Here is a 25,742-nt window from a genome sequence, read left to right as displayed (position 1 = left end):
CAAATGAGTTCAGAGAGTGGAACAGGAGATGCTTTCTCTCCAGCCATGAGACTGGGTTAGAAGAGTCTTATAGGACGGGTGCAAGGGAGGTTCTGTCTCGATCTTCTCTACTGGCAATGGAGGCAGGCTGCAGAAGGAGTGTGAACACTTTATTCCGGTGTGGCAAGTTCTCATCTTCCCATTTGCCTCAAGATGGCAAACAGAGAAGCCCCTGAGCCCTTCTGTGTCTTTTCTGCCTACAGACAGTGGAAATATGATGGTGAAATGCTGGCTCGGTATCGGCAGGCCCTAGAGACAGCTGTGAACCTCTCTGTGAAACACAACCTGCCCCCACTGCCGGGCCGCACCATCTTGGTCTATCTGACAGATGCCGATGCAGATCAGTTCTGTCCCAAGCGCAACCCAGAAGGGGTAAAAAAAAATAATAATAATAATTAAAAGGTGGGGGGTTGGTAGGATGCTGGGGATCTTGAGAGCTATCCTGTTCCCAGATGTGGCTCTCCCAAGGAAGCATTCAAAACTAAAATAAATGGCATACATTTGCTTCTCGGGATCAGACCTTGGTTCCTAGGGACAATTCCTAGAATGTTGTCTTAAGCCTGTTCGGGAATTACAGTACTTATATTTCACATTTGGCTGGTGCTTAATTCTTTCTAAATTTCTGTCACCGAGGCATGCTTCATTTTTACTTCCTACATCCCTTTGCTCGCTTCGGCAGCACATATACTTCCTACATCCCAGTGTTAAATTTGGGCAGGACTGCTGGTCCTTCTCCACCTTCCTCCGTGACCAGCTCTTCCTAAGAGCTACTGAAGCTGTCCCTTCCTAACTGGAGATTTTGTCTCTTTTCCCCAACCAATGGAGGCATTTGGCCTTCAGGGCTGGATGGGCAAGGGTGGGTTTCAAAATAGGGGAGCCAGGGCGCCTGGCTGGCTCAGTCCGTTACTCTTGATCTCAGTGTGGTGAGTTCAAGCCCCATGTTGGGCATGGAGCCTACTTAAAAAAATAGGGGATCCATATTTCACCATGATGTTTGTCCAATCAGCCCCCCCTAAACTATGTGCTGCTACTGATTGGGATGGTAATTGCACGGGCGGAGCAGGCGGATCTCTTACTGTGCGGAAGAGGCACTGTGAAGACTATCACAGTTAAGGCAGAAGAAGGTATCCTGAAGACGGCCAGCATACTCCAGGCTCAATTTCAGGTCAGATACCCGCCCCCACCGTGCAAAAATGCATGAATGGACACAGCCCTGGATACAGGGTGGAAAATCAGGAAAGGCTTGGACATATACAGTGCTGAAGATTCCCGAGCAGAATTGGGTGTTTGTTGCTTACCAATCATCTCCCATGCAAACAAGGAATGTGAGACTCTTTCTTTCAGGAGCCAGATGGAGAGGATGAATGGTCCCTGCACACTTTTGGGAAGCATCTGTTGTCTCTGGCTGCCCAAAGGGTCCCTGTGAGTACTCCCCAGTCCCTGAGAAACCCTCCCCACCCTCACCATTCCCTCCACAACTGATGTATCTAATTTCTCAAAGATCATCTCTCAAACGAGGGGCAGTACCCACACCCGCTCCCTGCTGGCTGCAGCCCCTGCCCAGTGGTGTGCTGGTAATTCTTTAACAACCAGCACTCTGGAAAAAAATGAGTCTTGGTTAATAATAGCATTTGCTAATTTCTATGGTGTAAATTACTCCTATCATGGCTGATTTCAAGTTACCACCATGGTATCGGTGAACAGAGGTGAGAAGAGATGCTGAGTAGTACACCATTATATAGTATTTCTACACCATAGATAAGTATGTAAATAAGATCTATAAATGGTAAAATGTAGTAAAATAACTAGGAAGTAATGAGTTTCAAGTATTTATTACCTTTGTTTTTAATATAACTTACTTAACTATAAGTTTATGCAGTTTAATGTTTAATAGTGGCAATATTTAACAATTGGATCACAAAAATTCCTAAAAATTTAAGTCAGCTCTTGTGAGCTTGAGTGTGCCAGCTACAGCACACCACTGCCCCTCCCCTAACTTTCTTTCCCCTCCATGACAGGGTGTAGTGACCTCCCCCATCCTAAGGGCCCTCAGGGGAGGCAATTTCCATTCCTTTCAGAGTTCTCCTAATCCCCTAGGCCCCAGAGATCTCTTCTCTTGATGTCCTGAACTTATTAGTATCTCTTCTGTCCCTCTGCTCCCTGGTCTCTGCCCCTCCCTTTTCATCTTACAGGTGGACAGGGTCATCCTCTTCGGCAATAATATGTATGAGAAACTGATAAGTGAGGCCAAACAGCTTTTCTGGCAGCATGTGAATTCCAAGTGCCTCTTTGTTTGTGTTCCCCTAAGTAGGACATGTTACACGTAAGAATGCTCAAACTCCTTGTCCAGTGCCAAAAGTTAGGTTTCCATGTTTCTTCTCTACCCCCACTGATGCTTGGAACATTCCCACTCACCAGGTGCCTCCCCATCTCTGCCTTCTACCTCTATTGCACTTCCAATACTAGAACCTTCCCTAAAGTCTTCAGCCTAACTCCATACCCCTTTGTGAGGGTCCATCCCAGCCCCAGACTAGCACATGACCCTATTAAAAGTGCAGAGGTGCGGTATCTATCCTAGAGGGCAGGGACTCTGTTCCTGGCACTGTTTCTGATTGTTGCTTCTTTTTTTGCCAGATTATCAGATTCAAATCCTAATGACGTGACACTCTCGGGCTGTAATGACGGAATACTGAAGTGAGTACAGAATGGACACAGAAGGGGTTGGGAGCTTTGTTAAGAGTATCTTTCAGAGATTACTTGTGGCTTCCATTCCACTTGCTTTTCTTTTTAAGCGAGATAGAAGCTTATTTCTCCTTTGCCGCTTTCCAGATGTAGCAGCAGCAGAGTGTTACAGGGACCCAGGCACCTTCTATCTTATTGTTCCACCATCCTCAAATACTCTGCTTTCCCTCATGGTTCAAGACAGCTGCTCCAGCGCCAACCTTCATTTTTGTATTACATCTAGTAGGAAGGAAGAGAAGGGGACAGGGGAGGTTGCACTGTTTGCTTTTAAGGTAACAACTCAAGAGTTGGTCACATCATTTCTATTCATTCTTTGTTGCCTCTGTTCCACTCTTGATCCAGAGGAAATCTCATGCTAAATTTATTTGTAGATGACAAATTTATAGAAATCTTTTAACTTTGTCTCCATGCTTAGCCATCTTATTTACTTGTTTTCTCTCTCCTACCTTTTCCTTTGTATGCCTCCACTGCCCCCAGCTCCTAGTAGGAAGCCTCATGCCCATTCCTCCTCCAAAGAGCTTTCACAGCTGATACAGAGCTGATCAAGCTCTGAATGGGATGGCCTTAGTCTTTAACCTTTAATCTTAACCTTTGCCAGCCTAACTGCCCCTGGCCCAACGGAAAGCCCATAATAACTATGCCTAGCAGAAAGTGCTGGAGCTGGGTGTCTTCTCTGTTCCTTCATCCCCATGGTTCTGCACCCCTGTTGATTTTAAGTCTGCATTCACTGCTTATGGTCGTCTTCTTAAGGGGCTCCAGTTAACCAGGTGACCTACCCTCGCTATATCTTTGTCCCCTGCCCACTTGGAAGACCTGCTTGAGTCTGACTCTGGTATGCACTCTTACTTATTTTGTCATACTTATTTCAGGTTCATTGCAGAGCGCGGGGACTCCTGTCTTCTAGAGCACGTGGGCCAAATGGACAAAATATTCAATATTCCACCACCTCCAGGAAAGACTGGGGACCTGTCTCTCCGGCCCCTGGAAGAGAACACTCTAAGCCCCTTGGCTCTGATTTCCCAGCACGGGTCAGTCTATGTTTCTATGCCTTTGTGAATTGGGAGAGACTGCAGTCAAAACCTGCAGAAATTCAGGTGGTTGCAGTTCTGGCTGTGGAGATGCTGTTTGTTCTACTCACTGAGTAGAACTCATCTCTTTCCCAGGTAGGGATTTCTCTGACGGAGGAAGTTGTCAGATAGTGAGCATACGACTTTCTCTACCTGGGCAAGGGGGTCAGAATGTGAAGCGGGCAGCAGGCAGCACCCACCATAGACATACAGCCAGGGCTCAGGCAGAGGGCTTAGGAGAACAGGCCCTGGCTTTCTCATCACAGCTTTGCCAAGTAGTAGCTTGAGTCTTGGGTTGTTTTTAACTTCTTAAAACTTTAGTTTTTTGATTACTAAAATGGAAATAATGATTGTGCTTACCTCATAGCGTGGGCAAATAGTAAGTGTATAGTAATCAGCTGACAAAGAGGGGTGTGTGAGAAATGGCGAGTAGAGTTTAAGTTCCAGGGCTCTACAAGGGAGGCTATGAGCGGGTTATTCTCTCGAGGGCTGCTGGACATCCCCTTGCCGGCTGTCCTACCTTACTGGTACCAGCTAGTGCTGAAGGATGTGCTCAGCCCCATCTGTGGAATTGGCATGTGGGGCTGGTGGCTAGAGTGAGCCCACGCCTCTGCTTACCCCCAGGTGGCGCAGCATCAGGCTTTTCATTTCCTCCACCTTCCGGGACATGCACGGGGAGCGGGACCTGCTGCTGAGGTCCGTGCTGCCAGCGTTGCAGGCCCGAGCGGCCCCTCACCACCTCAGCCTTCATGCCATTGACCTGCGCTGGGGTGTCACTGAGGAGGAGACCCGGAGGAACAGGTGAGGGGGCCACAGAGAAGAGCTGGGACAGAGATGAGGGGCTTGAGTGGTAGAACTGAGGCGGGTAAGGTTGAGGCTGCATGGGAGGCTGAGGGCCTAGGGCAGGGACTGCTGTTTGGATGCTGACAAAGGCAGCCTGCCTTTACTTTGCTCAGTTTTGAGCCAGGGCCCTGTCTTTCTATTTATACCTGTATTCCCTGATCTGATGCCTCTATAACCATGTCTGCAGACAACTAGAAGTATGCCTTGGGGAGGTGGAGAACTCACAGCTGTTTGTGGGGATCCTGGGCTTCCGCTATGGCTATGTTCCCCCCGACTACAATCTCCCTGACCATCCTCACTTCCGCTGGGTAAGGCAGGTTGGGGGTTGGAGTGGGGTCCAGGGAGGAAACAAAGGTTGGGGCAAGTGTGGAGAGAAGCCACAGTGTGTTAGAAACCTTGGGACTAGGTCCGTGAGACTTGAAGGTGAAACCCAGGCAGAAGGTTCTGTAAGTGGCCAAGTCCTAGATGAGGGAATTCCTTTGAGAAGTACCTCCCAGTTGGCCAAGAGATGCGAGGGGTAAGAGGGTAGGTCTGTTTAGGGTTTGCTATCAGACAGATCTGGGTTCTGATCTCCATTCTGTCCTTTACAGATTGTGTGACTTTGTGGGAAATGGCTAATCCTAACCTAGCCTCAACTTCCCCATATATTAAAGAGAAACAGTGGAGTCTACATTGCAGGGTTACTATAAGGATTAGAAACCTATATTTTAAAATGTTCAACACGTGACAGGCATTCAATACATGTTAGCTACTAGCTATGTTTTGTTGACTTGTGTCTGGAGGGAGGGAGGAACATTGCTGAGATCCGGGGTCTTGGCAGGTCTCAGGGAAGGGGTCAGTGTGACCTGGAACTGAACCAGCCTGTTCTCTGCCCTCTCCCATCAGGCCCAGCAGTACCCTTCAGGTCGCTCTGTGACAGAGATGGAGGTGATGCAGTTCCTGAATCGGGGCCTTCGCCAGCAGCCCTCTGCACAAGCTCTCATCTACTTCCGGGATCCCAGCTTCCTCAGGTACCTGCTGTTGCCTCTGGGCCTATCTTCTCTCTCCGCAGCATTCAGAGAATAGGAGGGGGAGCTAGAGGAGAGCACAGAGCTCAGAAAGCTTGCCTCGCAGCATCAAATCAGCCCTGCCACCAAAGCCAGGCGATCTCTGCTTGCGGAGTTTCAGGGAACCACAACCAGGTCTGATGGTTGGGGCTGAAGAGAGGCTGGGGTCTGTGTAGCCTCACTCTTGGGGTATCTTTGGTGGTCAGCTCTGTCCCGGAGGCATGGAAATCTGACTTTACTTCTGAGTCCGAAGGGGCTGCACATCGGATCTCAGAACTGAAGAGCTACCTGAGCAGACAACAAGGGATTACCTGTCGTAGGTGAGTTGGGGTGGGGTCAGGGTGGGTAGAGAGCCCCTGCATGGAGGGATAGAGGGAGAGGGGGCCAGGCCTGCTTTGACTCTGTGCATGCTTTGCCTGTAGATACCCCTGTGAGTGGGGGGGTGTGGCTGCCGGCCGGCCCTATGCTGGGGGGCTGGAAGAGTTTGGAAAGTTGGTTCTGCAGGATGTGTGGAATATGATCCAGAAGCTTTACCTACAGGTCAGCAGGGGCACCCATGGCCAGGGGAGTGGAGAGAAGGTAGGGTACTCTGGATAGTCCTGGGTGGGAAGTAATTTGTTGGGGGCTCTGTGAGTTTTCAGGCCTGGGGGTCCTGAAGGGCATGGAAACGTTGTCAGTCACTGTCCCATGTGCCTTCAGCCTGGGGCCCAGCTGGAACAGCCAGTGTCCATCCCAGATGATGACTCGGTCCAGGCCACCTTCCAGCAGCTGCAGAACCCACCAAGTCCTGCCCGACCACACCTTCTGCAAGACACAGTGAAGCAGCTAACGCTGTACCGAGGGAGGCTGAGCCTGGTGACTGGGCAGTCAGGACAGGGCAAGACGGCCTTCCTGGTACATAGTCTCAGAGTCCTGGGTGGGAGGAAGTGAGGGCCGTATGGGCTAAAGAAGCGGGGCACAGGGAGTTGTGCATGTAGCAGTGTGACCATGTTTTCTCTTTGCTGTCCACACAGGCATCCCTTGTGTCAGCGCTGCAAGCTCCTGATGTGGCCAAGGTGGCCCCCTTAGTCTTCTTTCACTTTTCAGGGGCCCGCCCTGACCAGGGTCTTGCCCTTACCCTGCTCAGACGCCTCTGTGCCTATCTGCATAGCCAACTGCAAAAGCCAGGTGCCCTCGCCACCAGCTACCGGTGTGTATCCCCAGCCCAGCCTTGTTGATGCCACATGATACCGCCCTGTGTCTCCCTCTCCCATTGACCCTGTCCTTACAGGGGCCTGGTATGGGAGCTCCAGCAGGAGCTACTGCCCACGTATGCTCAGTCCCTGAAAAGTGGCCAAACCCTGGTACTGATCATCGATGGGGCCGACAGGTTGGTGGGTCAGCATGGGCAGCTGGTCTCGGACTGGATCCCAAAGACCCTTCCCCCGGTAAGTGTGAGAAGGAGGTGGGGGTGGGATACAGTCGTGGGGGCGGGGGCCTCTCCAACATTGTCCTCTTCTTTTTCCTTCCACCTTCTTCTCTTTTTTGCCCAAATATCACAGCGGGTGCACTTGGTACTGAGTGTGTCTACTGATACGGGTCTGGGGCAGACCCTTGAGCAGAGCCAAGGTGCCCATGTGGTAGCCCTGGGACCTCTGGAGCCATCTGCCCGGGCCCAGCTGGTGAGAGAAGAGCTGGCCCTGTATGGGAAGCGGCTGGAGGAGTCACCTTTTAACAACCAGGTTGGATGTAGGCGAGGGCTGGAGGGTGTGTGGCCCCAGGGTGCTGAGGCTGCCAGCTGCCCCAGGCAGCCCACTCCTTTGTTTCTCAGGAACTCTGTGCCAGGGGAGGCTGCTAATAAGATAACTGGGATTCCTTATAACACCAGCCAGCCTTTTCCCCCTAGTTAATGGCCTCCCAGGGCTGGTCCTGGGGAGGGGAGGACTAAGGCTATGATTCTTGAGTGGGGTGGGCTGAGCTATAGGGGCTTTCTAGAGAGGAGAGCTGGCTGGCAGAGCAGTGTAGCCAAGGGATGGCTGTGAGGTGATTCCATCAGGTCACTGCTGGGGACTCTCAGAGGAGGAACTGCCCTGCAGCAGGCTTGGTGCTTGGGGTGGAGCTCAGGGGGGTTGAGGGCTGGCTGTGGCAGGCTCTCTGCTCCCCACACTGAGTCCCCTTCATCTTGTCAGATGCGGCTGCTGCTGGTGAAGCGGGGTTCGTCTCTGCCACTCTACCTGCGTTTGGTCACGGATCACCTGAGGCTCTACACGCTCTATGAGCAGGTTGGTTAGGGATGTAAACCATCACCACTCATTTTCTGAGTCCTAATCCACTTCCCATTCTTCATTCAGCTTCTTTCACCCCCATCCCTCTACTTTTCCTACCCTCATCCTGTGCCATCTTGTGATCACCAATCCCCATCTTGGCCCACCCCTACTCTCACTTTTCTCCCACTGTTTCTCTTCCTTTTTTCATCCTTTCCCACAGTTTCTCCAGCTGCCCACTTCCTTCCCCACAACGAAAGCCACCTCTTCTCCTCCTCTCACTGGCTGAAGCCTGGTCTTGTCTTCTCCCAGGTGTCTGACAGACTCCGGACCCTGCCGGCCACTGTCCCCCTGCTGCTGCAGCACATCCTGGGCACGCTGGAACAAGAGCACGGCCCTGACATCCTTCCCCAGGCTTTGGCCACCCTTGAGGCCACACGCAGTGGTCAGTGCTTGGGATGGGCTGGGAGACTGAGAGCACAGGGGTTGAATGACCTTGGTTCAGCTGGGGTCTCAGTGAGCAGCATAAGGAGGAGCCAGATGTCCTGGGATGGGTATGCTGTGTGGTTTGGTGAGGGTCTCAGAGAGCTGGGCTTTTCAGGTCTGACTGTGGACCAGCTGTATGGAGTGCTGAGTGCATGGCGGATACTTCCCAGGGGAGCCGAGAGCTGGGATGAAGCAGTGGCTGCTGGGGACAGCAGGGACCCCTTCCCCATGGGCCCATTTGCCTATCTTGTCCAGAGTCTGCGCAGGTACAGCTGCTCCCAAATGAGCTCCCACCAACCTCCTGTGCCTTCACAGCATTGAGCCAGAACCCCATGTGGTCCTTTCCATCCCACCCTTCCCTCATTATAGCCCCTGACACCCATCTCCCAGGCCCTAAATGGGTTGCCACTCAAGTTACCACTATGTGGAGTAGGAACAGGAGTCCACAGCTGTGCCAGGTACTCACTGACATGCCCTTTCCCTCCTCTCCTGTCCTCTTTCCCTCACGTGAGGACAGTTTGCTAGGGGAGGGCCCCCTGGAGCGCACGGGTGCCCGGCTCTGCCTCCCTGCCGGGCCCCTGAGGACGGCAGCCAGATGTCGATATGGGAAGAGGCCAGGGCTGGAGAAGACAGCACACACCCTCATCGCAGGTGATTGCAGCTCAAACTGACCCCGGGGCACTGAGTGTGTGGCCTGCACCCGGAGGCCAGGACCACCCACTGGAGCTCCCCATCGGCTGGCCCCTCACCTGCCACCCCAGTGGGTTGATGACTTTTGCTGTAGCCTGTGGAATTCGATCTTTGGAGATGCTTTAAGGCTGAGCCCATCTCAATGTCTGTTCTGTGACCCACACCTACAGCTCAGCTCTGGAAGACATGTGACCCCGATGCCTCAGGCACCTTCCGAAGTTGCCTTCCTGAGGCTCTGGGAGACCTGCCTCACCACCTGGTTAGTCTTGAGATCCCATAGGCACCTTCTCCCAAGCAACTGCTTTGACTGTTCTGAGGCCCCACTCCCCCTTGAGTGCCCCCACCATTACCACTGCCATGACACCCCTCTACCTTTCTCCTTTCAGTTTCCCTGCCCTCTTTCTTGAGATCCTTTGTCCCAGCTCCTAGGTTGAGGTCCTGGCTGCATAGGCAAGGTCTAAAACTAGACTATTCTTCCTCACCTGCCTCATTGTATCCTAATAAATCCAATGAACTTCCCAGCTCCAGAGCGGGAACCGTGACCTTCTTGCAAAATTCCTCACCAATCTCCATGTGGTGGCTGCACACCTGGAACTGGGTCTGGTCTCTCGGCTCCTGGAGGCCCATGCCCTCTATGGTGAGAGGTGGCTTCTCTGAGATCTGGGCTTCCTGGGTGTGTTCATGGGGGGGCCTTCTCCGGGGGAGGTATAATGCAAAGAACAGTTAAATTTCTATTCTAGGTTAAAAATGCCAAGAGGGTAAGCAAGAGATTTTCAGGGGACCTTCTGCCCAGATCTCTTAGACCAAAGGTTCCCAAACTTTATTTAATAGGCATCAAATTACCTAAGATTGTTGTTCAAACTGCAGATCTCTGGGTCCCCAGATTCTGGATCCCTCAGTCTGGAGCAGGGCCTAAGGCTTTGTACTTCTAATAGGCATTCCTGACATGGGGTCAGAAGACTTTGAGACGACATTTTAGACACACTGTCTGACATACTTGGTTAATGGAGTGAATGGGGTCCTGGCTACCTCTCCAGTGACACTCTGCTTCTTTTCCACAGCTTCCTCAGTTCCTGAAGAGGAACCAAGTCTTCCTGAGACTGACACTGCTGTGTTTCACACCTTCCTGAGGCAGCAGGCTCCAGTCCTCAACCAGTACCCCCTGCTCCTGCCCCAGCAGGCAGCCAACCAGCCTCGGGACTCGCCTCTTTGCCACCAGGCCCCCCAGCTCTCCCAGCGGTGGCACCTCCAGCACATGCTACGTTGGCTTAATAAACCCCACACCGTGGAGGGCCAGCAGAGGTAAGGCCCTTGGCCCCAGATGCTGGTAAGCCCACCAGAGAGCAAGCTATAGTCCTTTCTGAAACTGGAGAAAAAAGGACAGACCAGAGTCACCGTGGAGAGGGGGATTCGGGCACAAAAATCCAAACATGACTTTCTGTTCGCTTCCTTCCCTGAATTCCCCATTTCTTCCCTTTCTTCCTCCTCTCTCTAGCTCCAGCCTGTCTTTGACAGTTTCCTCATCCCCCACAGCAGTAGCCCTCTCCCCCAGGGGGCAAAGAGCTGCTGTAGGCACCGCCAATGGGATGGTTTACCTGTTGGACCTGAAAACCTGGCAGGTATGACACTCAAGGCAGGCAGAGGTTGCCTCCAGAAAAAGCCTCACAGACTACCATGAAGCCTTAGGCAAGCTAGCCCTACCTGTCATCACCCTGTTTGATTCGGCAACTTTTATTCCCTCACATCAGATCAAAAGCTTAGTTACAAAATCAGTCCCGCTTTCCAAACATTTGCTGCACACCTTCTGTTCAAGGTTGTACTGAGGCTGTACTGCAGTAAGCATCACAAGGAAAACAGAGCTAGGACATTATCTTTGCCCACCAAGTGGTCAGTTTTGTTGAAAGATATGGCATACAAGGAGAAGGGAACCAAACATAGCCATGTGACATAGACAAGGGACAGAACCTCCTCAGACCCATCAAAGTTTTCTGTGACTTGGAGATACATATGGGGTTTGGAGTAGGGGAGAAGATGTGGCCCCACTTGAACCCGAGCTTGGCCGACATCTGGAGTTGGACCCAATGCTTTTCACTTTTAACACGCATTCCTGGAGTGGGGACGGGGCCATACTTTCTCCAGCCCTTCTTGCCTTGGCCTCCTTTTTGGGTGGGGCCTGGAGTGCTAGACCCTGGGGGTCAAGGGAGTGTCCTGAGCATGCTTCCCTGCCCATTCTCACAGGAGGAGAAGTCTTTGGTGAGCGGCTGTGATGGTGTGTCCTCTTGCTCATTCCTCTCAGACAGTACCCTCTTTCTTACTGCCTTTGACGGGCTTCTGGAGCTCTGGGACCTGAAGGAAGGTTGTCGGTAAGGAGTCCCTCCCTCATCTCTTGGAGTGCGGGCCTTCCCTGCTTATGAGGATCCCCCAGAGGAGGGAGGTCTGGGGCCCCCAGAGCCTGACTTTGTCTCCCTGGGGTAGGGTGCTCCAGACCAAGGCTCACCAGTACCAAATCACCGGGTGCTGCCTCAGCCCAGACCGCCGGCTCTTGGCCACTGTGTGCCTGGGAGGATGCCTAAAGGTAATGACCAAGGGGCTGTGGTAGTCAAAGTGGCCCTAACTGCCAAGTCAGCCCCGTGAACTTGTTTTCTTTGTGAGGCAGAACTGCTGACTGCTTGGCCTGGGGAGGCCTTTCCTGCTGAGGGCAGGGGACTGGACAAGGTGGCTTCTGGGACTGAGAAGCTCAGGCATCTATGCTCAGTATCTAGATTCCTCTCCTTTTCTCTCCTTCAGCTGTGGGACACAGTCCGCGGGCAACTGTCCTTCGAGCACACCTGTCCCAGGCCCCTGAACTGCATTGCTTTCCACCCAGAGGGGCAGGTGATAGCTGCAGGCAACTGGGCTGGCAGTTTTGGCTTCTTCCACGTGGATGGGCTCAAAGCTATCAAGGTGAGATGGGTCCTGTGTAGCCGTGCAGTAGAAAGCTCAAGAGGGAGGGAGCAGCAGATGTGGAGTGATGGACACCCACATTCTGTTTCACTTTGGGCTTATGTGGAGAGCAGGTCCTGATGTTTCCATTTCTCCCTCCTCACATAGGAACTGGGAGCCCCAGGAGCCTCTGTCCGTACCTTGGCGTTCAATGTGCCTGGGCGGGTTGTGGCTGTGGGTCGGCTGGACGGGATGGTGGAGCTGTGGTCCTGGCATGAGGGGGCACGGCTGGCTGCCTTCCCTGCCCACCATGGCACCGTGGCCACTGCCCTTTTCCTGCGTACTGGGTGCCAGTTACTGACAGCCGGAGAAGACGGCAAGGTCAGGTTGCAGAGGGCTGGTGGTGGGTTCTGTGGAAGGGGTAGGCAAGGCAGGGAATACTTGGGTGAGGGTGGAGACAGGGAAGGAGCTTAGCTGGTGCAAGCTACAGGGAGAGCGGTGTAGGCATATGCATGGGCAGCTGTCTGGAGAAGATTCTTTGGGAGGAGGACTTTCATGGGAGTGGCTGTCACTCTGGGGGTGGAAGTGGTGGTATCTTCAAGTCCTGTTCTTGGCCTTCAGGTTCAGGTGTGGTCCGGATCTCTGGGTCGTCCCCGGGGATACCTTGGTTCCCTTCCCCTCTCTCCTGCCCTGTCTGTGGCTGTCAACCCAGATGGCAATCAAGTGGCTGTTGGGTACCGAGCAGATGGCATCAAGATCTATAAAATTGCTTCAGGTACTGAAGAGAGGGAGGGTAGGGTGTTTGAGCCTTTGGAAACAGCCTTCCGACCCTGAACTCCCTTGGAATGTCTTGCTCTGTGTTGTTTGGTCATTCTCTAGGTTCCCCGGGGGCCCAGTGTCACTCACTAGATGTGGCAGTGTCCGCGCTGGCCTGGCTCAGCCCTGAGGTGTTGGTGAGTGGTGCAGAAGATGGGTCCCTGCGAGGCTGGCGTCTCAAGGAAAGTTCCCTTCAGTCCCTCTGGCTCTTGTTCAGATACCGGAAACCCGTGTTGGGATTGGCCACCTCCAACGAACTCTTGGCGTCTGCCTCAGGTACTGCTGGGCAGTGGGCAGCTTTCTTTTAAATATGCTAATAGCTTCCCTCAAGTTATATGTGTGTGCATACAAGAAAATATACACACATACTCTTTTTTTTTTTTTTAACAACTTTGAAAATGCTTTTAAATGCATTTATCTTACATTAGCAGTCTAGACTGCTTCTTCTTGTTTCCTAACCCTGTTTCTGGGACCTCTTTGCAATCCCTATTATCCTTTGAGTTTCTGCCCAGTGGGACACTTTGCTTTGTGGAGTGACGTTCCCTTATGAGGAGAGATGTTGAGATGAAAATGAGGAGAGAGGCCTTAGTCCTCTCCAGGTAGGAAGCTTGGTCCAAGTGACAGTGGACACTTGAGAAGAGGAGGGTCTGGAGGTGTTGCAGGGAGTTAGACAGCTGAAGAGCGAGAGCCGGGAGTGCCTGATATTCCTGTCCCGTGAACTCATATGATGACCAACCCCTGCTTTCCACAGCCTCTGACTCACTGATTTTCTCCCTGGAGCTGTACTCTGGGACATCGCCTTCACCCCACATGATTGCCTTTGTCTTTGGGGTCCTGTCACACTTCCTCTCCCAGAGAATCTTCCTTTCTCCTTATCTCCGTTGCAGAAGATTTCACAGTGCGGCTCTGGCCAAAGCAATTGCTGATACTTCCCCAAAAGGCAGAAGACTTTCCCTGTGGCACTGAGCTCCGGGGACATGAGGGGCCTGTAAGCTGCTGTAGCTTCAGCACCGATGGAGGCAGGCTGGCCAGTGGGGGCAGGGACCGGGTGAGCCACAAGGGTCTTCCCTCCTTGGGCCCCAGAGTCCTCAACAGCCCATTACCCATTGCTCCCTAAGGTATTTTGCTTTGCCACACATCTCCTATGCCACATTTGCCCACCACCCCTTCCTTGATACTCCCTTTCCCTTTAAAATTTCTTGCCCCAATGGGGCGCCTGCGTGGCTCAGTCGTTTAAGCGACCAACTTCGGTTCAGGTCATGATCTCACGGTTCATGGGTTCAAGGCCCGCATCAGGCTCTGCTGACAGCTGGCTCAGAGCCTGGAGCCTGCTTCAGATTCTGTGTCTCCCCTCTCTGTGGCTCCCCCCTACTCATGCTCTGTCTCTGTCTCTCTTAAAAATAAATAAAAAACATTTTAAAAAAATAAAAAATAAAATTTCTTGCCCCAAGTGCCCCTGGTGTTCCTACCTCCCTCCTATGGTCCTGACTGCCTCTCTTGGTACCTATCCAGAGTCTCTTCTGCTGGGATGTGCGGATGCCCAAAGCCCCTCTTCTGATTTGCTCCTTCTCTGCCTGTCACCGTGACTGGGTCACTGGCTGTGCCTGGACCAAAGACAACCTACTGGTAAGGGAAGAGGTGGGGGTGGGGCAGAGCTCAGCAGGGTTCCTGGGGGAGAACAACACTGTCCATCTCATCCTATTTCCAACACCCATTTATAATAACAGTAATAGCTGACATTTACTGAGCACTTAGTATGTGCCAGGAATTGAACTAAACTCTTTGTATGTCTTGCGTCTTTTAGTCTTTACAACTCCTTGTAAAGCAGATACTACTATTATCTCTTTCACAAACAAGGATATAGAGCTCAGATAGATTAAAGAACATTTCTAAAGTCATGTAAATTATGAAGCTGAACCAGTAGACATAAGAAAGCCCATGCACTTGGGGTACTTGGGTGGCTCAATCAGTTAAGCATCTGACTTGGTTTCAGCTCAGGTCATGATCTCACAGTTTGTGAGTCTGAGCCCCACGTGGGGTTCTGTGCTGACAGTGCAGAGCCTGCTTAAGATTCTCTCTCTCCCTCTTTCTCTGCCCCTCCCCTGCTCAAGCTTTGCCTCCCTTAAAACAAATAAACATTTAAAAAAGAAGAAAAGAAAGCCCATGCTCTTAACAAGAACACAAACTGTTTCTCTAAGGAGTTAGGATGCCCTGTCCCTGCAGTAAGGCTACTGCTGTGATTTCTTTAGTCCTAAGGCAAAAAACAAAAAACAGAAAAACAACTCAAATTATGGACTCAAGGTTGATGAAGCCTAGTGTTCCAGTGCAGAGTCCGTATATTATTTTCAAGAAGAGATGAGAAAGGAGTAGCAGTTGAATAAACTTGTCAGAGTCTGCTCTATCCTTGCCTTTTAAGCTGGATCTTTTCTTGGCATTGCAGACTTTTCACCTTTGTCTGGATTTGTTGACTGACATTATGTTAATAACAGGGCCAACAGCCACTATTTACTCAGTGCTTAGTATGTACCAGGCAGTGTGCTAAGTCCTAAGTCCAGACAGGTGCATTAGCCCCACAGCAGCCATATGAGAGAGATACACTGTTGTGTTGTTCCGTATTGAATAGTTAAGAATCCTAAGGCTTAGAGACATGAACTTGCCCCAGGTCACAAAATAAATAATGGCAGAGCTAGGATTTGAACCCAGGACATCCTAAGTTCTTAATCACAAACCTTACTACTCCTCCCCAATATTATAAACATACAAAAATTCTGGAGGCTTGCTGATAACCGCACTCCTCTAACCTCTGACTTTGCAGGTCTCCTGCTCCAGCGATGGCTCTGTGGGGCTATGGGACCCAGAACTCAAACAGCAGCTTGGCCAGTTCCTAGGTCATCAGAGTGCTGTCAGCGCCGTGGCGGCTGTGGTGAGAAGGCAGAGGAGAGCTCAGTGGGGGCCCTAGGAAAGCTAAGGAGGCTTTGGGACACTGGGTGCTGTGCATATCTAATCTCAAAGGTAAAAGAAGTATAAAGAATGAGATACTCAGGCCTGGATTAGAGCAGGACTAGGGTATTGAGGCTGAGGGTTGGTGTGAGGGGAGGGAGAGGGCAGCTTAGTATCTGGACCTCATGCAGAATTGCAGTCCTGAGCCACCCACCCGAGTTTTCCTCACTCTTTGACAATGCCTAAGCCTTTAGTGGTGTGCCTTCACCTCCGTGGCAGGAGTCACACTCCCCATACACTGTTCAGTGGGACTCTGTTCTGATCCTGTGCTCTGGGGCAGGAAGAACACGTGGTATCTGTGGGCCGAGATGGGACCTTGAAAGTGTGGGACCATCAGGGCATAGAGCTGACGAGCATCCCTGCTCACTCAGGACCGATCAGCCACTGTGCGGCTGCCTTGGAGCCCCGGCCAGGTAAGGGATTGTCGGCCCCCTTTCCTCCCCTTCGCCCATGCTTCCTCCCTTCTTCTGACTTAGTCTCTGTGCCTTATCAGCTGGGCAGCCTGGGTCAGAGCTTCTAGTGGTGACTGTTGGACTGGATGGGGCCACACGGTTGTGGCATCCACTCTTGGTGAGTTCCCTGAAAGGACTGGGGTGGGAGGAGTGGAGAGGGTATAGTGGAATAGCCTTCTGTTGTGTTGACATTGCTGACCCCCGGCCCACCTCCAGCCTTTCCTCCTAGGTGTTTCTTCTTCTTCTTTTTTTAAAGTGTTTATTTATTTTTAAGAGAGAGAGGGTGGGGAGGGGCAGAGAGAGGGAGACACAGAATCCAAAACAGGCTCCAGCTTTTGAGCTGTCAGCACATAGCCTGATGTGGGGCTCGAACCCATGAACTGTAAGATCATGATGACCTGAGCTAAAGTCAGACGCTTAACCGACTGAACCACCCAGGCGCCCCCCCTTCTAGGTGTTTCAAACACACACCCTCCTGGGACACAGTGGTCCAATCAGTGCAGCTGCTGTTTCAGAGACCTCAGGCCTCCTGTTGACTACCTCAGAGGATGGTTCCATTCGGCTCTGGCAGGTACCTAAGGAAGCAGGTGAGTGAGGCATGGAGCGAGGCAACGTATGAAAGAGGGGTGTGTTAGTGGGACCATGAAAGTCAGGGTGGCCTGATACCTCCTCTTATATCCCACTAGTGGTCCAGCTTCTAACACATCACTTTCTTCCTTCTCCAGATGACAGGTGTATGCCCAGGAGTCCTATAGCCATCACTGCTGTGGCCTGGGCCCCAGATGGTTCTATGGCAGTGTCTGGGAATCAAACCGGGGAACTAACCTTGTGGCACGGAGCTAAGGCCGTGGCAACAGCACAGGTGCGTTGAGGCATCCTCAGCTCCTTGTCTATGTGAGTTCTGCCCTGCCTGTGCATGCAGTGGCACATGCTAGGGTAAGAGGCTGCATAGATGTCTGGGAGGGGAAGGAAGGTTACTCCTGGCTCCTCAGGAAGACTGAAATGGACCTGTTATGTTCACAAGGCTCCAGGCCGCATCAGTGCTCTGATCTGGTACTCGGCACACACCTTGATTGTTCTCAGTGCTAATGAAAAGGTCAGCGAGTGGCAAGTGGAACTGCAGAAGGGTTCGACACCGAGAAATTTCAGGTGAAAGGGGCCAGCTGGGTTAATGTGATACCATGGTGCTCCCCTTACATCCAGGATTTTGTACAAATCACTCCACTTCTGAACTCTACTTCACCTCTACTTCTGAACTAGGTCAACAGGATGTTAATAAGTGGGGAAAAGACCCTGGGAAATTGTTTTTGGTTCCTCATCATGTCAATTTAACAGACTGAACCACCCAGGCACCCCCTGGTTAAGTTTATTTTTATTTATTTGGAGAGAGAGAGAGAGCAGGGGAGGGGCAGAGAGAGAGGGAGACAGAATCCCAAGCAGGCTTCACGCTGTCAGGCAGAGCCAAATGCAGGGCTTGAACCCACGAACTGTGAGATCATGTCCTGAGCCAAAATCAAGAGTTAGACGCTTAACTGAGTCACCCAGGCGTCCCTGAAATTACCTTTTAATTAAGGAAGCACAGTAGAGGAATGTGCACTTAAGTAAACCACCAGAAACATGCAGAGTGATTAGTGCTATAAGGAAAAGAGAGACATATAATTCCTGGGGGTGCAGGATTTGAGATATTTATAGTTTACAGAAGAATTGCTATTTGAGCTTGGTCTTAAAGGATGAGCAGGAATTTTCTAGACCCATAAGGGAAGGGAATAGTGTTTCAGGAAGAGGAAGTAGCTTTAACAGAAATCAAGGAGGCATGAGAGGGCATCATATATTCTGGGCACAGCCAAGTCTTTGGGTTCCTGGTGAGATAGGGGCGGCAGTGTCGGGGAATTGGATTGAAAAGATAAAACTGGGGCCAGGTTGTGGAGGGCACAGTGCTAAGAATTTTGAGCAGAATAATGATCTGAAATTGAGGAAGAGGATTCTAGTGGCAGTATGGAGGATAGATAGTACAGGAGAGATGTGAAGGGCAGGGAGATCACCTGTACAGCAGTTGTTCTAGTCCAGGGAAGACATAATGTGGGCCCTGAGCCAGGCAGTGGGATACTAAGGGGGGATGGAGGTTTAGGCATGTGTTACAAGTAGAATCCATAGTGCTTATCATTCAGAAGGGAAGGAAAAGACAGAAATGTAAGAGAGTCCTAGTTTGGGCAGGTAAGGAGGTGGTGATAATGAATACTGATAGAAGAAGAAAAACAGAAAGGGGAAGAGAATTTGTAGTGAAGGTAATGAATTGTGTTTGTACTTCACTCCTGAGGAATTCATGGGGAGCAGAGGAGCCTGAGAGAGTCAGACTAAAATAGGAACTTTCTGTCCCATATACCTTTTTTGCGCTCCAGTCTTCACCTGAACCGAGTTCTGTTGGAGAACTTAGGGTTCCTGACAGGTGTGGCCCTGGCCCCAGACGGTCACTCCCTCATCTTGGCCAAAGCAGATTTGGAGTTGCTGCGCGTGAAGCCAGGGGATGCTCCCTCTGTAATCTGGTACGTTCCAAAATGCTGTTTGCTCTCAGGCTACAGAAAGAGGAAAAGTGGGTTGGTGGTTACCCTGAAGTTTGGTGTCACTTAGAACAAAATACTGGAATCTTACAGAGAGATGTTTATGGGGTTACCTTCTTTCTTTCTTACAAACCAGGAGCGGCTTTTCAGAATATTCTATGATGTTGTCTACCCATCAAGACTATGGTGTGTTTTTCCTGCAGCCGGGGAAGTCTGGAGTTCTTTATTTCATTGTAAGTCCTATATGAGTGTATGTTAAAATGAACATTTTATTCAGGGCCAAAATATATATATATATATATTTATATAATATAAAATATCATATTTTTTAATATTTATTTTTGGGAGAGTGCAAATGAGGGAGGGGCAGAGAAAGGAGGGATAGAGGATCTGAAGCAGGCTCTGCCCTGACAGGCTGACAGAGTCCAATGTGGGTCTCAAACTCACGAACTGCAAGATTCCTACCTGAGCCAAAGTCAGATGCTCAACAGACTGAGCCACCCAGGTGCCCCCAGGACCAATATTTTTAAAACCTTGGGGCCACAATTGAGGATAAGAGGAAAGGAAAGGCATTGCTTTCAAATTCCCTTCTCTTCCTTCAACTGGAACATTTTATAGGGGGTTTCAGGTTTCNAAAGGCATTGGTTCCAAATTCCCTTCTCTTCCTTCAACTGGAACATTTTATAGGGGGTTTCAGGTTTCCTTGGAGGTTTTCTTTTTGATACAAAACAAGGATTCTAGTGTTAAAAAGATCACGGGAAACCACCAAAATAGGAGTTTTCTTAATTGAATTTTTTCATGTCTCTCTTGCCTTGCCACAGTGCAAGTACTGATATCTGGAACAGAACAGACGTATCTCATTGACATTACGTTGGGTGAAAGAGGGCAGACACAGAAGGGCACATGCTCCATGATTCCATCCAAATGAAGTTAAAGAATAAGCAAAAGTCACTCACAATGACAACTCAGAATGTTGTTGGCGCAGGGGGGTGGGGGGCTCTGGCATTGATACAGGGAAGGGGCGTGAAGGCAAGTTTCCAGGGTGATGGAAATGTTCTGCAGTTTGATCTGGACAGTGATTGCATGGATGTGTACATGTGTGAAAATTCATTGAGACATACATTTAAGATTCATGAAACTCTACTGTATCTAAATTATAGTTAAGAAAAGTCCTGACCAGCCCAGAGCAGAAAAGAGTTGCTTTGGCTGGGTAGGTGGGTAGGGTCAGTGCCATGAGGAGGCTAAACAAAATGAGCCATCCTTTCACAGAGGCAAAAGGAATCAGGAGAGTTTGAAGACAGCCTGGAATTTAATCTCACCTTGGAGAATCCAAATGGAACCCTACTGTTGATTACTCAGGCCAAACCTGAATCTGGTGAGTGTGATGAGTAGATCAAAGGAGTCTGGAGATGCCTTGTGTAGGATGGATGGTAGGTCCTTCAAAGCTGGAAACCTAGTTCTAACCTCTGCCCTTGAAATGGCAGAGTCATCATATTTGTGTGCCAGCTCTGATGGGATGCTATTGAAATTCGCCAAATGCACCCAGGAAGGAGAATGGGACACAGGTGACATCTGGCAGAAAGAAGCAGAAATGCCTGAAACCCAAACTCCAGGGACAGAGACATCTACGAATGACAGCACAGATAGCTGGTCACCACCCCCACAGCTAAAGACACAGCAGCGTAGAAAGGTGAGTTTGAGGGAAAGGTCACAAATAGAGGGGAGGAGCATCTAGGGCTGACAGACTGACGCTTCCTTGACAGGAGGGCCCACTGAAAGCTCACCATACTTCTACTTTCCCTCCAAGATTCACTCAGCCTCTGTCACAGCTCTCCATGTGCTGCCTGGGCTGCTGGTGACAGCCTCAAAGGACAGAGATGTTAAGCTGTGGGAGAGACCCAGTATGCAACTGGTAAGTGTGTATGTGTGCAAGAAGGGCTAAAGGATGTCATAAGAGAGCAAACTTAGGGGAAGAGTGTGCAAAAGATGAAAATTCTGGTTTCTTCTGTCTTTGCTATGATGTGCAACTGACCTGCATCCAAATTAAAGGCATTAATGTTTAAAGGCAAATGTGAAGGGCGACTGGGTGGCTCAGTCAGTTAGGCATTGGACTTCAGCTCAGGTCATGATCTCACAGTTCGTGAGTTCGAGCTTGGTGTCGGGTGTCGGGCTCTGTGTTGACATCTCAGAGCCTGGAGCCTGCTTCGTTTTCTCTGTCTCCCTCTCTCTTGCCCCTACCCTGCTTGCACTCTGTCTTTGTCTCTCTCAAAAGTAAATAAACATTTAAAAAAAACTTTAAGGCATTAGTGTGAGAGATAAGTTAGTAAGGAGGCCTAGGCTTGTAGCCCTCATCTCCCACTTTTCTGTTCCCCATTGTAGCTGGGTCTGTTCCAGTGCGAAGGGGCTGTGAGCTGCCTGGAACCTTGGCTGGGCCCTAACTCCACCCTGCAACTCGCAGTGGGAGACTCACAGGGTAATGTGTACTTTCTGTCCTGGGAATGAAGATGCGCTACTCAGGGCAGAGACACCGCTTGTGCTAGACATACAAAGCCTGAAGGTACCAGTGGCTACTTTCTTGATTAAATTTTAAAAATAAAGTGTCAGAAAACTTCAAGTGCAGTCCTGTGTTCTGAAGTGGATGTGGACTAAGAATATGGACATTCTAATTTTTTTTTTCTGATTTAACATTAATCCTTATTAGAACCACAAGAAAGAGCCAGATTTTTAGTTGATATTCTTTGAAACCAGGCATTAGAAATCTTGTATTGTTTGCTGGCCTCAGGATCCTGGGGGAACCATACCATTCCTGCCAGGAGGAGGGCTGAGTGATGTTGGCCAGCACTTAGTTTGAACAGAGAGCTGAAGACCTCTCACTTAGTCAAGAAAAAATAAGAGGGGCACCTGGGTGGCTCAGTTGGTTAAGTATCTGACTCTTGATTTCGGCTCAGGTCATGATCTTATGATCTTATGTGAGATCAAGCCCTGTGTCAAGCTCTAGACTGATAATGTGGAGCCTACTTGGGATTCTCTCTCTCTCTCCTCTCTCTCAATAAATAAATAAAATAAAAATAAATAAATAAATAAATAAAACTTAAAAAAAAAAAAAAGGGAAGAAAGCATAAGAGAAGGAAGAGTGAGTTGAAAGTGTCCAGTCAGGGCATTTAGAGAGACATTGAGGCTCCACTCATAGAAACAGCATCTTCTATGCAGAACTACCTGACTAGCTGAGAGGTGAAAAGCCGGGGCACCAAAAGTAGAACGAGACTTCTGGCTTTCACACCCTCTGACAGAGCAGCAGCAGCCATTTGACTTGCACACATTCATCAATATAGTAATTCACATTCTTGGAAGAAATCACAAAAGTGTATCTCTCAAATCCAAGTTCACACACATTAAAATGAATGAAAAGGTGGAACAGTCATACCCATTGCCTCACCTCGACTGTGATCCTTTTAAGCTCTAGAACCTTATTTTCCTGTAATTCTGTCTTATGAGAGAAGAAGTTCCCTGAGTTCCTTCCTAAGGGTTAGCGAAAGGTTAAAGATCTTCTGTCTCAAGAATTCAAGGACTTGTATATTAGAAGCCAAGATTTTGTCCTGGGTTGGTAGGGTTCTCTTAAAGAAATACCACTGCACTCTGATCTAGAAATGAGTTTTGAGGACTTTGGGAGTTGAGGGGTACTGAATTTTATTCTCAGTTTACCCTGATTCTGGGTCTTACATGGAAAAATCACCAGAGGGACTTTTACCTTATTTCTACCAATGCCTCATGCTCTCCCTCAGCCAGAGAAAAAGACGTAAGAAATGCCATCGGCTGATGTTTTAATCATAGGTCATGCTTCTATCTTTTCTCATGTGCCTCATGCAAAGGCTCTAAAAATACCTTCTAGACCACCTACTCCATATACCTTGTGACTAGGAGTCCAAATTAGGGTTATTTGAAATTTATGATTTATAATACTACCTAGAAACGCTAGAGATCCATGGCATGGCATCATCCTAAAAGTTGCTGGTTTCAATTTTTGGCCTTTTCCTACCCTGAAAGCATGGGCCAGGGACAGGATGAAGCCCTAGATGTGTCTCTTCTATGCTCTAAAAATTCTATAAAAGCAACCCAATCAAAGGCTAGAGGAATGGGGATATAGAAAATTAAAAGGCTAACTTGACCTTTGCTCAATAGACTCAGCTTTGTTGGCCAGGCCTCCTTGAAGGGTTTTTTCCATCTTTCTTCTCTTGTAGATGGATGGCAAGGTCACAGTATAATTGCTGTGAGTGACAATAAGCAGAGACTCTAGGTAAAAGTAAGTATGTTCCCAAGGGAGTTCAGGTTTTAGTTTAAACATCTTCTCAGTTCTTATGATTAAAAAGAAATTCAGTGTTTCCTAGTATCTGGATGAGTTCCACATTTAGAGCCATTGGATTGTGGGATCATAGAACATTAGAGCAGTCTTCTCTCCATCCACAAAAACACATTTTTCATATACCAAATTTTTTTTTTTACCTATCTACCTATTTTTATACATGTTTATACCTATACACAATCTGTTTTGAAATCGAGAGCAGAGCTACTCAAAGTTTGGTTTGTAAACTAGTGCCAGTCCACAAATTATTAATGGTTCACAATAAGTACAGAAATTGAGAGTCAGCATTTAGAAATTGCTATAGGAATTGGAACAGTAATCTTATATATCTGACAAATTTAATAATAAAAACTGAAGAATTTAGCCCAGATTTCATCTGGCCAACTAAATAAATATCAGTAATGAAGACATTTTTTGAGGAAGAGTAACAAGGTAATACTTGCACTATTGGGTCAGTAAAAGAACAATCAAGCTAGACTTACTGAACACTTAGCACATTAAATGTTTCACCCATCATGACCCATCTAGTTCTTACAATATCCCCAAGCAGTAGACACCATTACTGTTCCTATCTTATAGACAGGGAGAGGGAGGCATGAAGATTTGAACTCAGGCAGTCTTGTTCCAAGTCCATGCTTTTAGCCACTTTGTTACCCAGTTTCTCTCCAGTGGTGTGTATATGTATATATATATATATATATATATATATATATATATATATACACCTTACACAGAAATGTTACATTTATCAAAACTAAGCAATTAACATTGATACAATATTATTAACTACAGACATGATTTGGATTTCCCATTTTCCACCATCCATAATATAACATTGCATTTATTCATCCTGTCTCCTTAGTCTCCCCCAATTGTGAGTTTTTCAGTCTTTCTGTAACCTTGACACTTTTGAAGACTACAGCTTTATAGAATGTTTTTCAGTTTGGCTTTATCTCACATTTTCTCATGAGTGGAATCAGACTGTGGATTTAAGGGAAGAATAAAAGATATGATACGCCTTTCTTGTTTCATATCTGAAGCACATGATATCAACATGACTTCTTACTGGTGATGCTAATTTTGATCACTTAAAAAAAAATTTTTTTTGGTGCACCTGGGTGGCTCAGTTAGTTCAGCGTCCAACTTCAGCTCTGGTCATGATCTTGTGGTTCGTGAGTTTGAGCCCTGCATGACCAGAGCTGTCAGCACAGAGCCTGGCGCCTACTTCAGATTCTGTGTCTCCCTCTTTCTGCACCCATCCCCTGCTCAGTCTATCTCTCTCTCTCTCTCTCAAAAATAAATATTTAAAAAAAATTCCCTTCCATTCTTTGTTAAATGTTTATCATGAAAGGGTGTTGGATTTTGCCAAATGCCTTTCCTGTAGCTCATGAGATGGTCATGTGACTTTTGTCGTAACCTGATTGATTTGCATATGTTGAACCAACCTTGCATTCCTTTGATAAATCTCACTTCATCATGGTGTATCATCCTTTTTATGTTACTGGTTTAGGCTTGGTAACATTTTATTGTGCACCCATATTCTTTTTTTTTTTTTTTAATGTTTTATTTATTTTTAGGAGAGAGAGAGAGAGACAGCGTGAGCAGGGGAGGGTCAGAGAGAGAGGGAGTCACAGGCTGAAACAGGCTCCAGGCTCTGAGCTGGCAGTCAGCACAGAGCCCGACGCGGGGCTCGAACCCACGAACTGCGAGATCATGACCTAAGCGAAAAAACGGACGCTTAACCAACTAAGCCACCCAGGCGCCCCTGTGCACCCATATTCTTAAGGAACGTTGGTCTATAGTTTTCTTTCCTGGTGATATCTTTATTGGTTTTGTTTTCATATTGCTGCTTAGAATGAGTTGGGAAATATTCTCTTCTACTTTTTGGAGAAGTATGTAGTCTACTTTAGTTTTAACAGCAGCACAGTATTTCAATGAGTGAATATATTTAACTAGTTCCTTTCCTAGGGATCTTTTTGCATATAACAATGCTACACTGACATCATCTATACAAACACGTACATCTGTGGTTTTTAGATCAAAGGGTATGTACATTTTAAGTTTTTTTTTTTTAATGTTTATTTTATTTATTTCTAGGAGAGAGAGAGAGAGCGACAGCGTGAGCAGGGGAGGGTCAGAGAGAGAGGGAGCCACAGACTCTGAAACAGGCTCCAGACTCTGAGCTGGCAGTCAGCACAGAGCCTGACGTGGGGCTCGAACCCACTAACCGTGAGATCATGACCTAAGTGAAAGTCGGACACTTAACCGACTAAGCCACCCAGGCGCCCCCATTTTAAGTTTTGATTGGTAATTTGACTTCTAAAAAGTTGCAGGCTACTGTTTTCATTTAAATAACCTTCATTGTTATCTAATGAAGTATGGTTTTGTCTGTATGTATCTCTGTATTGCATGTGTTTACAAATAATCAGGAAGTCTTTGGATCTGACCTGGACTTTGATACTTCTTAAATGGAGCAGG

At 48.7% G+C, this 25,742-nt stretch overlaps 1 protein-coding gene across 1 annotated transcript in view; it reads left to right on the top strand.

Moving 5' to 3' along the window:
- TEP1 (telomerase associated protein 1) overlaps window positions 1-21,518 on the top strand; it is a 31,424-nt gene extending 9,906 nt beyond the window's left edge. Inside the window, exons 9-51 of the mRNA XM_077770304.1 lie at window positions 243-411; window positions 1,046-1,204; window positions 1,384-1,461; window positions 2,232-2,362; window positions 2,674-2,733; window positions 3,651-3,809; window positions 4,473-4,649; window positions 4,879-4,999; window positions 5,577-5,701; window positions 5,944-6,057; window positions 6,160-6,277; window positions 6,437-6,631; window positions 6,751-6,926; window positions 7,008-7,164; window positions 7,279-7,458; window positions 7,906-7,998; window positions 8,293-8,425; window positions 8,582-8,732; window positions 8,984-9,117; window positions 9,327-9,415; window positions 9,679-9,793; window positions 10,218-10,458; window positions 10,652-10,775; window positions 11,395-11,519; window positions 11,632-11,731; window positions 11,944-12,099; window positions 12,247-12,459; window positions 12,700-12,853; window positions 12,958-13,170; window positions 13,782-13,942; window positions 14,407-14,520; window positions 15,710-15,817; window positions 16,175-16,307; window positions 16,388-16,464; window positions 16,801-16,933; window positions 17,072-17,208; window positions 17,371-17,495; window positions 18,746-18,889; window positions 19,041-19,137; window positions 20,174-20,279; window positions 20,389-20,594; window positions 20,712-20,816; window positions 21,284-21,518. Coding sequence (XP_077626430.1) covers window positions 243-411; window positions 1,046-1,204; window positions 1,384-1,461; window positions 2,232-2,362; window positions 2,674-2,733; window positions 3,651-3,809; window positions 4,473-4,649; window positions 4,879-4,999; window positions 5,577-5,701; window positions 5,944-6,057; window positions 6,160-6,277; window positions 6,437-6,631; window positions 6,751-6,926; window positions 7,008-7,164; window positions 7,279-7,458; window positions 7,906-7,998; window positions 8,293-8,425; window positions 8,582-8,732; window positions 8,984-9,117; window positions 9,327-9,415; window positions 9,679-9,793; window positions 10,218-10,458; window positions 10,652-10,775; window positions 11,395-11,519; window positions 11,632-11,731; window positions 11,944-12,099; window positions 12,247-12,459; window positions 12,700-12,853; window positions 12,958-13,170; window positions 13,782-13,942; window positions 14,407-14,520; window positions 15,710-15,817; window positions 16,175-16,307; window positions 16,388-16,464; window positions 16,801-16,933; window positions 17,072-17,208; window positions 17,371-17,495; window positions 18,746-18,889; window positions 19,041-19,137; window positions 20,174-20,279; window positions 20,389-20,594; window positions 20,712-20,816; window positions 21,284-21,406 — 5,929 coding nt within the window. The 3' untranslated portion in view covers window positions 21,407-21,518. The remainder of the gene's footprint in view (window positions 1-242; window positions 412-1,045; window positions 1,205-1,383; window positions 1,462-2,231; window positions 2,363-2,673; window positions 2,734-3,650; window positions 3,810-4,472; window positions 4,650-4,878; window positions 5,000-5,576; window positions 5,702-5,943; window positions 6,058-6,159; window positions 6,278-6,436; window positions 6,632-6,750; window positions 6,927-7,007; window positions 7,165-7,278; window positions 7,459-7,905; window positions 7,999-8,292; window positions 8,426-8,581; window positions 8,733-8,983; window positions 9,118-9,326; window positions 9,416-9,678; window positions 9,794-10,217; window positions 10,459-10,651; window positions 10,776-11,394; window positions 11,520-11,631; window positions 11,732-11,943; window positions 12,100-12,246; window positions 12,460-12,699; window positions 12,854-12,957; window positions 13,171-13,781; window positions 13,943-14,406; window positions 14,521-15,709; window positions 15,818-16,174; window positions 16,308-16,387; window positions 16,465-16,800; window positions 16,934-17,071; window positions 17,209-17,370; window positions 17,496-18,745; window positions 18,890-19,040; window positions 19,138-20,173; window positions 20,280-20,388; window positions 20,595-20,711; window positions 20,817-21,283) is intronic.
- The last annotated feature ends 4,224 nt before the right edge of the window (window positions 21,519-25,742 follow it).

Source organism: Crocuta crocuta, unplaced genomic scaffold, assembly GCF_008692635.1.
Source record: "Crocuta crocuta isolate KB4526 unplaced genomic scaffold, BGI_CrCroc_1.0 scaffold175, whole genome shotgun sequence".
Classification (NCBI taxonomy): Eukaryota; Metazoa; Chordata; class Mammalia; order Carnivora; family Hyaenidae; genus Crocuta; species Crocuta crocuta.
This window is presented reverse-complemented; position numbering and strand designations above follow the sequence as displayed.